General features: G+C 37.2%; 1 protein-coding gene across 2 annotated transcripts in view; it reads left to right on the forward strand.

The window, feature by feature from the left end:
- GPR155 (G protein-coupled receptor 155) overlaps positions 1 to 12,358 on the forward strand; it is a 47,579-nt gene that overhangs the window by 7,210 nt on the left and 28,011 nt on the right. For both annotated transcript variants that reach the window (XM_029934364.1, XM_029934365.1), the window contains 3 exons: positions 7,093 to 7,492; positions 10,537 to 10,702; positions 11,535 to 11,690. In XM_029934364.1, coding sequence (XP_029790224.1) covers positions 7,093 to 7,492; positions 10,537 to 10,702; positions 11,535 to 11,690 — 722 coding nt within the window. The remainder of the gene's footprint in view (positions 1 to 7,092; positions 7,493 to 10,536; positions 10,703 to 11,534; positions 11,691 to 12,358) is intronic.

Consider the following 12,358-nt stretch of genomic DNA (forward strand, 5'->3'; position numbering starts at 1 on the left):
TTTCCATGTTTTGGCTATTGTTGACATTGCTGCTATGAACATCGGGGTGCATGTGCTCCTGTGCATCAGCATTTCTGTATCTCTTGGGTAAATCCCTAGCAATGCTATTGCTGGAGGCCTACCACATCAAACCACGCCTATCCACGAGGGAGAGCTGCTGAATTTACATTTTAATGTGAAAATAACATTAAAATTAAAATAATATCAAGTAATGGCAATAACCATAAAAACAAAGTAGTTTGGATAGGAATGAGGAGGTACTGTTTGAGGTAGGGGGTCAGTAAAGACCTTTGATGGTATATCTTCTGAGCAGAAACTGAAAGAAATGTAATGAAATGGACACCTGAAAGCTGCTATTGGCTTTCAGATTCCTTATTCAGTAGTTTTAAAACTCTCCCCCACACACACCCAAATTGTTATTATTTCACCACTGGCAGCAAAAGGATTCTAGTGGATATACTTTTCCTTTTTCTCCTCCTTTGACCCTCTTAATCTCGCTTACCAGAAATGGAACTAAATCTTAGAAACTAAATAACTATGAGTAAAGCAGGAGGTTTGTGAGAGAGGGAAACTAGGCTCTTAGATGACTGAACTATAAGTAGGAACTATATAAGTGTTCTTCTAAGGACACTGAATTTTAAAATTAAGGATAAACCAAGCATTTAAATAAAGACTTTGGAAATAAAAGAGCAAGGAGTTAATGTGTTTGTCCATCTCTTCAGAAGCATTAATAATGCAAATTTTCAAGGTACTTATGGCAGAAGGGCCTTAGAAGTGGCTTGCTATCGTAGTATTAAGTATTTAACAAATATTACATTATCTTAATTTAGATATAAACTATAAATATATAGTTTCATGTTCTCATAGATTAGAAAGTCCATAACTAAACAGAACTAATGTTTATAAGCTTATAGTATTTTCTCATATATTTATCTTATCTGAGGTAGGGTAGATATTTGTAATCCTCATTTTCAAATAAGGAGACAGGCTTACATGGATTTAAATGTCTTATCCCAGGTCACACAGCTAACAGGTGACTGAGATCCAAACCTAGGCCTCTTGATTCCAAATCCTGGGGCATTCTTTTATGCCACCCAGTTATGTAACATGCCCATTTAATCTTCAGCAGACCTAACTAGCCTGTGCAATCCATTAATATCAGAGAGAATCAAGGTTTTTTTTAATCTTTATATGATTCTAAAAGTGTTCCATAAAATGAGTAGCAGTGGAAAAAGACCTATTAAATGAGTTCATCCATTTTTTAAAAATATAATTTATTGTCAAGTTGGCTAACATACAGTGTATACAGTTTGCTCTTGGTTTTGGGGGTAGATTCCCATGACTCATCGCTTACATACAACACCCAGTGCTCTTCCCAAGTGCCCTCCTCAATGCTCATCATCCGTTTTCCCCTCTCCCACACACCCCCTCCATTAACCCTCAGTTTATTCTCTGTATTTAAGAGTCTCTTATGGTTTGCCTCCCTTCCTCTCTATTTGTAACTATTTTTCCCTTCCCTTCACCCATGGTCTTCTGTTAAGTTTCTCAAGTTCCACATATGAGTGAAAACATATCTTTGTCCTTCTCTGACTGACTTATTTCACTTAGCATAATACCCTCCACTTCCATCCATGTTGCTGCAAATGGCAGGATTTCATTCTTTCTCATTGCCAAGTAGTATTCCACTGTATGTATAAACCACATCTTTATCCATTCATCAGTTGGTGGACATTTTAGCCTCTTTCCAAAACTTGGCTATTGTTGAAAGTGCTGCTATGAACATTGGGATGTATGTACCCCTATGAATCAGAACTCCATATCCCTTGGGTAAATTCCTAGTAGTGGTATTGCTGGGCCATAGGGTAATTCTATTTTTAATTTTTTTGAGGAACCTCCACACCATTTTCCAGAGCAGCTGCACCAGTTTGCATTCCCACCAACAGTACAAAAGGGTTCTCCATTTTCACATTAAGACAGAATCTCCAAATCAAAAATGTAGTCCACTATTTTCATCACTATTTTCCTTATTCTACATTAGATTATTGAATCTGGTAATAATCATGTTCCTAGCAATGTGCTAGTCCAATTTTCCTAATGACTATCTTTCTGAATTTTGAATCCTCATTTTTTGTTTTTAAATTGCAAATAATATAAGAGCTCTTATAACACTGTGTTGTAGACAATACCTTTCTGGAAACCAATAGTATACACAAAAGTGCTTTCTCATGTATCTGCAGATTGGAAGGTGTGGTACAGAACTGTAGGGCTGTGTATGTGCTCCATTGGGCTTATTTATTACTGCTTCATGCCCATCTGCCTTCTGGGCTGTTTCAGGATAAACAGAGAAGACTGTTCTCTAGAGAGAAGACCCTTTCTTTCTGTTTGTTATGTGGTGTCCCCTAGGAATTCCCACTCTCTTAACAGATAAGCATCGTAGCTTTTAAAAAATGTCCTTTTAAAGACTGCTTTTGTTCCACAATATCAGCCCAATTTACAGGTGACTCAGGAGAAGGCAGATAAGTTAATGAAAGAAAATTAAGGACTGTCATGTTTCCTTTTTCTGTATATTATGACAATTACAACAGTCTATGAAATTACATTAAAATGATTTATATATATTCAAGTGACAATGCTACAGTACATTTAACAGACTAAAAGAGAAGCTTGCCTTTTTTTAGAACAATTCTTTTCAAAGGTACTTTAAGGAATATGAGTCTGAGAAGAAACCAAGAATCTACCAAGGTGAAATGTTGATTTCAGCAAAGCAGAATGGCTCCCTACCTCTGTCATTAAAAGATACTAATAAGGCATAGTTAAGTCCTATAATTTATTCTTCAAACAATGCTGATAGCATAAGTACCCCAACTAATCATAATTACATTCTAGTGCTTGAGCTGTAAACAGAAAGGAAATGAAGCATTTAACTATATGCCATTAAATAATAGAATGATCTTGTCTGGGTCTTAGTGTTATTTGCTAGAGATTGAAACCCGACAGGAATCAAAATAGGAGCCACAGTGGGTGGCTAATTTTGTCTCTTAGTTCCTCATAGTGGGATTCTCTCCTCCCCCCAAGAGCCTTATTTGTAAGTGTTAATTAATTAGAACTTAATAGGTGATACAATCATTGTAAATCTAATTTGTTAGTATAGGTCACTTCTTTCATATGATTTTCAGATTTGAAAATCCATCTTTCAATTGGTAACAAAAGCACTGCCAATTCATAGATAAGTATATGACTTAAATTATGCAAATGAATGACAGAATTGGACTGAAATCCTAGAACCCTATTCTTCTAGTAATTTGGCAATTACTTATTCATTCCCAATTTTTTGCTCTCCCACTAGATTGTACCTTTTTTGCCTTCATATGCATGTTCAACTGGTTTAAAATAATAATAATCTGCTTTATAAATACTCAGAATAAGAAAAAAGAAAACTTGTGTACAAAAAGAAATAGATTTAAGAGATAACAATTAGATATAAGTTGCTGTGTGTTACAAAGTACATTTTTTAAAAATTTATTTTGAGAGAATAAGAGCATGATCAGGGAAGGGGTAGAGAGGGAGAGAGGGAATCCCAAGCAGACTCTGAGCTGTCAGCACAGAGCCTGACATGTAGCTCAATCTCACCAACCATGAGACCATGAAGTGAGCTGAAATCAAGAGTCATATACTCAACTGACTGAGCCACCCGGGACTGCTACAGAATACATTTTTACTTTGAAAATTTGGACATTCATTGATATGTTAATACCATTCAGCAAATATTTTCGGATTTGTTCAACACCGGGCTGGGGACTGGGAGTTAAGACAGTGTGCCTTCAGGCAACATAGAATGTGGTAAGAAACAACTTACATGAAACAAGGTGCCAGAGCCATCCAGAGAGGAGACCCATGATATAGACTGAAGACCTGGAGGGAGCATTGGTACCTGAGACAGTCCTTAAACTATCGGCAGGATTTAGGTGAGGAAGGAGAGACTTCAAGAAGTTGGAGAATGATAATCAGCGTGTAGAACTCGTAATTATGAACCTGGTGTTTGTCTGGGGAAACTGTGATATTAAACGCTGGTGGAGGCTTCGCATGAAAGAAGAGTGAGCAATGAACTGCATGAGGAAAGCACCACTTGTGGAGACTGGACCGCGAATGCCAACAGAAAGGCTTTAGAACTGTTCCTGTGGGGGGTGAGCACTGTGGGAAAATCATAAGTTTTGAAAGGTAAGATTTAGATGATACTATCAGCAGTGAGTAAAATAGATCAAGGGAATGGTCAGGAAAAACCAAAATAACATAAGTTGATAAATACATTAATCCAGTTTTGAGATTTTTGACTCATGGTTCAGGAGGAGAAAATACAAAAAAGATCTTACAAAAGAAGAACGTACTTGGTCATTGCTCAGCCAAAGATAATGAAAGGCTGCTCCTCAAATTTGCATTGAGCTTTTAGTTTTTATTTTTGTTAATGTTCATTTATTTATTTTGAGAGAGGGAGAGAGCAAGAGAGTGTGAGCAAGGGAGGAGCAGAGAGAGGAGAGAGAGAATCCCAAGCAGGCTCTGTACTCCCAGCACAGAGCCCAACGCTGAGCTTGAACTCAAGCACCGCAAGATCATGACCTGAGCCGAAATAAGGAGTGAGATACTGAGCCACCCCAGTGCCCCTGCATGGAGTTTGTAAAACAGTCTAAAACCCCTTATCAGATGGTGATTAAGTGCTAGTGTTCTGGGAATGGTAAATTTCTGGAAAAGACCTTAACTTAAGGGGCTTTTTGTGGTAAAAGTTGTCAAAGGGAAGAACACTTTGTGTGTTTTATTGGGGCCAGTTGGGAAAATTCTTGTCCTCAGATCAAAACCACAAGGTTTTTTCAAAATATGCTCTCTATTTTAATTATTGAGTGGTGAGCAGGTATGGAAGCTTTCTCTTAGAGATGGATTATCTAAGTAGAAGTATAGCTGTCCAGAAATAGTTATCAAGAGTGGTGCTTTTCTTTTACTTAAAAGATGAAACTTTATGAACTGTGAGAGAACACCACTAAGAGACATAGGTGGAACTCATGTATCTAATTTGGAAATTAGTGGAAAGAATTTGTGAAATGTTATGTCATCAAATACATTTTGTTTAGCCACTGCTTCATTTCAGAGGTATTATAGACTTCGGTAAGTGCTTCACTGAAAAGAAAGGGAATGGAATCCTACAAAAAAAGTAGGTTTTAGCTCATGAGAACCAGGTAGACTTCTAAAGGTTATACAATCTAGTTATACAACTTTAACAGGAAAGGTGCATGACATTAACTGAACTTATGTATCCTGAGTAAGTAAACAAATATATTTTCCGACCCGTGAAACTTTATCTTAATGTAAGTTGAGAAGTCTAATCTTTTACATTTTTGCACATGATTGCCTCTGTCTTTGCAAGTGATTGTGGCTGTTCATTTTTTTTAGTCTTTCTTTTCCAACCCCAAATCATTTATGAATCAACCTTTGTATGTGTTAGGTTAATTTCAGAACTCATTGCCAAAAATGTGCTTGGAGACCAGGTTGCTTATTCCAAGGCTCAATGTTGTTCTGATCACCCCCAAACCAGACCATCAACCCTCATGTCTACCACCAGATGGCTAGAAGTCTGATCTGACCCACCTACCCCCTGCCAAGGAGACTCATTTTATGCACTGGTTAGGTTCTAAAGTCATGCATAGTCAAACCCTTGAAAAAAATCCCTTAAGTCACCCACAAAATACAGTGCACATATTTTGTATATATTGTACCATTTCTCATAAGTCTGACACAGCCAGATTTTTCTCTAGCATTGTTCATCAATGAACAAGGAAGTGATTAGTTGGCATATGGGAATATGCTCAATGGCGGGGAGAGGGGGCAATGAAGCTTTCGCTTTCCTAAGAGAATACAGTTGAATTTGTGTTAATTAAATGTGCATTGACATGATTCTACTGTATTTCCTTCCCAAACATTCCTTAGATCACCTTTTCATTCCTAATTCTTCAGCATCTTCACTGGATCTTCCTAAAGGCATGCATTCCTTCTTATTTCTCTCAAATGAAGGCTGCTTATTTTCCTTTCACCCGTATCCTACATGAGCCATAGTAGGCAGAGCTGGCATTCTCATAGCCACCTTGTACCTCTGCCAGGCCATTATTCTCTGCTCTTTTGCAAGAACTGCTTCTTTGGGGTTCATGCTGCCTGCCTAGACCGTTCATCCTCTTTGCTGTCATCTGCTGACCTCATTCTGATCACTCCTCAGTTAGTGAAGACTTTAATATCTGGCTTGTTGTCATCCTCTTGACTCCCAAGTTTTGCCACTATCTTCTTGGACTGTTTTAGCATCCATGTAAACTACCCGTTAAATTCTCCGCCCTTCAGTTCCCTGACTTCATCATCTCCAGCGATGTTTACTCTACTCCCTTTCAGCCACCAGTTCCCACGCCACATCCGGGACTTGGTCTTCTGGGAAATACTAAGTTCAGTAGCTCACTATCTGACTTACTCTGAACTCCTAACTTTCCATCTACTTGTCATTCTTGGACTTCATAGGGACCTCCAGTTCTTGACTCCTCAGCTTTTTACCTGAGAGCCATCTCCCATCTTTACTTATTTTCCACTATAGCTTGGACTCTATCCTTTCATTGCTCATATTTTCATGACTCCTCCTCTCTCCCCAATCCTCTGTGGTCTGGCTTCAAGGGAACCAAAGTACCCTGTTGCTCTTACTACTTAAATGTTTCATTTATTACTCAATTTTTACTTTGTGTTTTCTTTTAATAATTCTACAATTCTGTTCTTTTATTGAGACTACGCTTAGCCTGAATAATAATAATAAAAATTAGTGGGTTTCACTAGTAATAATTTTTAAAGTTATCATTTTATCAGCTAAACATTATTTAATATAGTGTGTTTTTCTTTCTTTTCAGTTTTACTATTAAAATTTACTTTCCCAAAGTAGGCTAATGAGGTCATTGTACACTATTTAGATTAACTTACAATATGTTATAATTAATCATGGAAAACATTATATGCATAATTTATTAATGCATTTCTGTGGTAATCATTTTTAAAGCAATTTTTATTCGTGTTTTGCAGTTGAAGCTTTATATCAAACTACATACCCAGAATATCTGCAGTACATTTACCTGGTGGCACCAATATCTCTTATGATGTTAAACCCTATAGGGTTTATCTTCTGCGAAATCCAGAAGTGGAAAGATACTCAAAATGCTTCTCAAAACAAAGTGAAAATTATAGGACTTGGACTTCTGCGTGTTTTACAGAACCCAATAGTATTTATGGTTTTCATTGGCATTGCCTTCAATTTTATTCTTGATCAAAAGGTGCCTGTATATATGGAAAATTTTCTTGATGGACTTGCAAACTCTTTTTCTGGATCAGCTCTATTTTATCTTGGTCTTACAATGGTGGGGAAAATAAAGAAACTGAAGAAGTCAGCATTTATTGTACTGATTCTTCTCATCACAGCTAAACTGTAAGTTTCACTTACTTAACTTGGGGACTGTCCTTTGTGAAAGCCCTATGTAGCCAATTCATTAGATTTGTCTACTACTATTTTCTCCTTTAAATAATCTGATAGTAATAATCCCTCCTAACTAAGTAGTTGTGATTTAAAGGAAAATGTGATGTTGGTATATTGTGGAAAGTTATTTCCTTATTCTTTATAGATTATTCTTTCCATTTTCCTGACAGAAGATGACGACTATTGGTTTCTCTTTAACTTTTATATAACTTTACTTAATATCTACTAATGTCCCAGTTGATCATGTTTTTAAAGGAAATTCTACAGGATTTTTGAGTTTTCTAAATCTTTTAGAACCCTATTGCTCATGACAAAAACAGTAATTTTGAATCTAAACTTTATTTTCATGAATTTGGGGAAAATATCCTGTGATTCTGTGGGTGGTTGAACTTTCTGAATAGAGCTAAGTCAGTACAAATGATTATTATCAACCATCTGATCCTGGCTGATCAAATAAAGTTTTTAATCAGTTTTTTAGTCAACAGTTCTTCAGCTTACATAGCTCATTAGCCATGGAGTTATGTTTCATGGTGCAGGTGACATAATGGAGCATACTTAACTATTAAAATCAGCTCTTGTATAGACAGTTAAATTCATGAGAGCAGTGCAATATGAAATAGCATCTATATCTTCTAAATAATCAAAATGAATATAACATTTGATAATTATTTATGGTGTGGTATTATCTTCTTGGAAATAAAGAATTAATTAGTATTTCCACAGTAATAAATATGGTTCTAATGATAATAGTATTGTCAACTTCAAGTTATAAGTAGAATTTAATATTCTCATTAAAAATTTTTTTTAAGTTTATTTATTTATTTTGAGAGAGAGAGAGAAAGAGAATCCTAAGCAGGCTCCACATGTTCAATGTGGAGCCCCGCATGGGGCTTAAACCCACAAATCGTGAGATCATGGGCTGAGCTGAAATCAAGAGTTGGACGCTTAACCAACTGAGCTACCCAGGTGCCCCAAAAATCATTTTTCTTAAAAATATTTTTTTTCTGGGCCTTTCATCCCTATTAGATATTTTAATCTATTTTTTCTAATTAAAAAATACATGTAAAAGCAGTTCTTTATTTTCCACAGAGCATATCTCTAGGTGCTGCTAGGACAACGTTACCACCCCTGCCTGGCCTTGTTCTTTTTAAAAAGCTTCGTCAGCTCAGCTTCCCTTATGTGGTCTTTCTATGGAGTCCTGAGGATTTGTTTAATCACTGACTCTTTACCATGCCTGGATTTCACAACTTCTCTGCTCCACTTCGTTGTTTCAGTTCCCTTTGCCAAACCCTTTTGTCGCTATATTGGTAAAGAAGTAATTATAAGATACCTATTTTTCTGTCGGTTTTCAGAATCTCTTTGAACAGCAGTGTTATCAATACCCGAATACATTTAAACCCCAAATCATAATAAAGATAAGGGTTTTTTCTCCACAAAGAAGTTTAGTAATTTTCTTGAAAAAAGTTCACTCAGATTATCAATCCTTTTTTTTTCTTTTAACATTTCAATTTATTAATAGAAAAAATAAGAAACAGCAGCTACAATTACAACTTTGACACATTTTTTTGTAAGAAAATTATTTGTAGGACAAAAACTGAGTTTTCTCCTCTGAATCCCTGATGTTGAAAGTATTTTTATTTTTTATTAAAAATTTTCAATATTTTTATTTTATTTTTGAAAGAAAGAGAGAAACAGAGCACAAGCGGGGAAGGAGCAGAGAGAGAGGGAGACACAGAATCCAAAGCAGGCTGCAAGCTCTGGGCTCAAACCCATGAACGGTGGACAGTGAGATCATGACCTGGGTGGGCAGAAGTCAGCTGCTTAGCCAACTGAGTCACCAAGTGCCCCGAAAGTATTTTTAGAATGTTGTTACACTTAGGGGCACCTGGGTGGCTCAGTTGATTAAGTGTCCAAATCATTTTTGTAATGTTTATTAATTTATTTTGAAAGAGAGAGCACGTGTGAGCCAGCAAGGGAAGGGCATAGAGAGAGAGAGAGAGAGAAAGAATTCCAAGTGGACTCTGTACTGTCAGTGCAGAGCTCGACTGAGGGCTCAATCCATGAACTGTGAGATCACGACCAGAGCCGAAATCAAAAGTAGGACACTTAACCAGCTCAACCACCCAGCTACCCCAAAGGTCTGACTCTTGATTTCAGCTCAGGTTAGGATCTCACAGTTGGTGGTCAGTGAGATAAATGGAGTCCCACATCTGTCACTGTGCTGACAGCATGGAGCCCATTTAAGATTCTCTCTCAGGGTACCTGGGTGGCTCAGGAAGTTGGGCATCTGACTCTTGATTTCAGCTTAGGTCATGATCTCATAGTTCTCTAGCTCAAGCCCTGCATCAGGTTCTGCACTGATAGCACCGAGCCTGCTTGGGATCCTCTCTCTTCCTCTCTGCCCCTTCCCTCCCCCTGTACACACATGCACGCTCTCTTGTGCTCTCTCGCTCTCTCTCTCTCTCTCTCTCTCAAAAATAAATTTAAAACCTTGAAGAAAAAAAAAAAAGAAGACCCTCTGGCCTGCTGGCCCCTCCATGGCTTGTGCAATCTCTCTCTCTAAAAAAAATAAAAAATAGGGCACCTGGGTGGCTCAGTCAGTTAAGTGTCCAACTTCGACTCTGGGTCATGATCTCATGGCTAGTGAGTTCAAGCCCCACATCCAGGCTCTGTGCTAACAGCATGGAGCCTGCTGGGGATTTTCTCTCTCCCTCTCCCTCTGCCCTCACCCCTATGTGCTCGCTCTCTCTCTTTCTCTCTCTCTCTTTCAAAATGAAAAAAAAAGGAATATTATTACACTTAAATGGCTCCAAGTTGAATTCTTGATTATTTCAAAATGTTCACAAGTAGGCCTGCAGAGAATATGTGCATGCAAACAGATACACCTTCAGGGCAGAAGAAGAATAACCTAATGCCAAGTTCACTAGAACAGTCTCCCCCTTGGGGACCAGCATGCTTTGATTTCAAGTGAATGACTCATTTCTTATTTTTTCCAGCCTGGTGCTGCCACTTCTGTGCCGAGAAATGGTGGAACTCTTGGACAAGGGGGGCAGTGTAGTGAACCATACAAGTTTATCGAATTATGCATTTTTGTACGGCGTCTTTCCTGTAGCGCCAGGCGTGGCTATCTTTGCGACCCAGTTCAACATGGAAGTCGAGATTGTATGTATACACTACTCTCTAAGTGTGATTGTCTGGTCAGGAGAAAAATGAATTTTTAAAATGCAGAAATCAGCATTCTTTTATGAGAATTTGATATATGTAAGCTACTTCACTGTAAATAAGGAGGCATCCTATAACATTATGTAATAATAGTTATTTAATCCAGGGTCTTTTCTCAGCCGTAGGTTTTTTTCATTAGTCTTTTTAAATTTCAAATATTTCATTGTTGTACTTATACTGAAGCCTAAAGATTATTTACAGAATGGTAACTTTTGAAATTTGGGTAAAAAAAAATGTTTCATTCACTGATAATTCAACCAGCAGATGCAAAACACCGCATACATTACAGTAAATGCCTAAAGTTAATACCAAGTTACTAACCTTGTCTAAGCATACTGTGCATGTTACTTATAGTATTAGACTAAATGTTTTTGAAATATAACAAAGTAACCAAATTGTTTCACAGAGGTTAATTCCATTATTTAATCTGCATGGTAACTTTTTTCTATTTTATTGCCCTGTATTTTATGAAATAGTGTGGAAGGAAATTGGTCATCAGTTTAATTAGATCATTAATATGGTTTACTTTCTAGAACCTAGAAGATTACTATCAGTGTGGGAGGTCTAGTTTTGGTTATGTACAAATATTAACTGAGCACAGATTGGAAGAGCCAAAGGAACTTAACTGTATTTTAAGGACTCTCAGAAAGGGGAATATAGCATTAGAGAACATGCTTTTTACTGACTCTTGCTTTGATTTAGAATGCCCAGCTTAGAATCATTGTTTATTGAGACTGTGACCCTTTCCTCGGTTTGATTTCATTTTTTGCAGGTAACCTCAGGGATGGTCATAAGCACATTCGTGTCTGCACCAATCATGTACGTTTCTGCCTGGTTACTAACCTTTCCCACTATGGACCCTAAGCCCTTGGCATATGCCATCCAGAATGTTAGTTTTGATATCAGTATTATCAGCCTTGTCTCCTTGGTAAGTATGTCTCAGTGTAAAAAATGAATGAAAACCACAGAACGAGTTTGAGAATAGCTTGGTAACAGAAAGTTAGGGATTTAAAAATGCATTTAAAAAATCTCTTATGCCATAAAGAAAGCTAAGCCTACCCTTAAAATGTACGTTATCAGCCTTCCAAGTTGTGTCTTTCTTGTTGAGAGATAGAGTCATACAGCAGACAGGGCATGTGATTTAGTCAGACCTGGACTTGGGTTGTGTCCTATCACAAACGAGGTGTGTGTCTCTAAACTTCAGTTTTCTCAGCTGTGAGCCAGAGATACTAATTTACCTATTTCCATGGGCTCTCTTAAGGATTACATGAGACAATATTACAGAGAAAAGCCTCTGCAAATGGCGAATCACTCTACAAATACTCGCTGCTGTAGAATCATGGGGTTGGAAAGGATCATCTATCCATCCATATAATGTTAATGAAGTTTCCTGGATAAATCTAGTTCAAATTAAATACTTAAACATTTGACGACTAGAGTATCCTGTAGCTCATGTTGTCTATGGAATTCAAACAGCATTCTGGTTAGGGAAAAAAAAAAAGCCAACTTTTACTGTTAAGGGAAAGGAGGTAGGGATGAACATAGATACTGACAACAAATAAATGTGTGATTGATATAATTTTTAGGAAATTTCAC

The sequence above is a fragment of the Suricata suricatta genome, chromosome 3 (genome assembly GCF_006229205.1).
Source record: "Suricata suricatta isolate VVHF042 chromosome 3, meerkat_22Aug2017_6uvM2_HiC, whole genome shotgun sequence".
Classification (NCBI taxonomy): Eukaryota; Metazoa; Chordata; class Mammalia; order Carnivora; family Herpestidae; genus Suricata; species Suricata suricatta.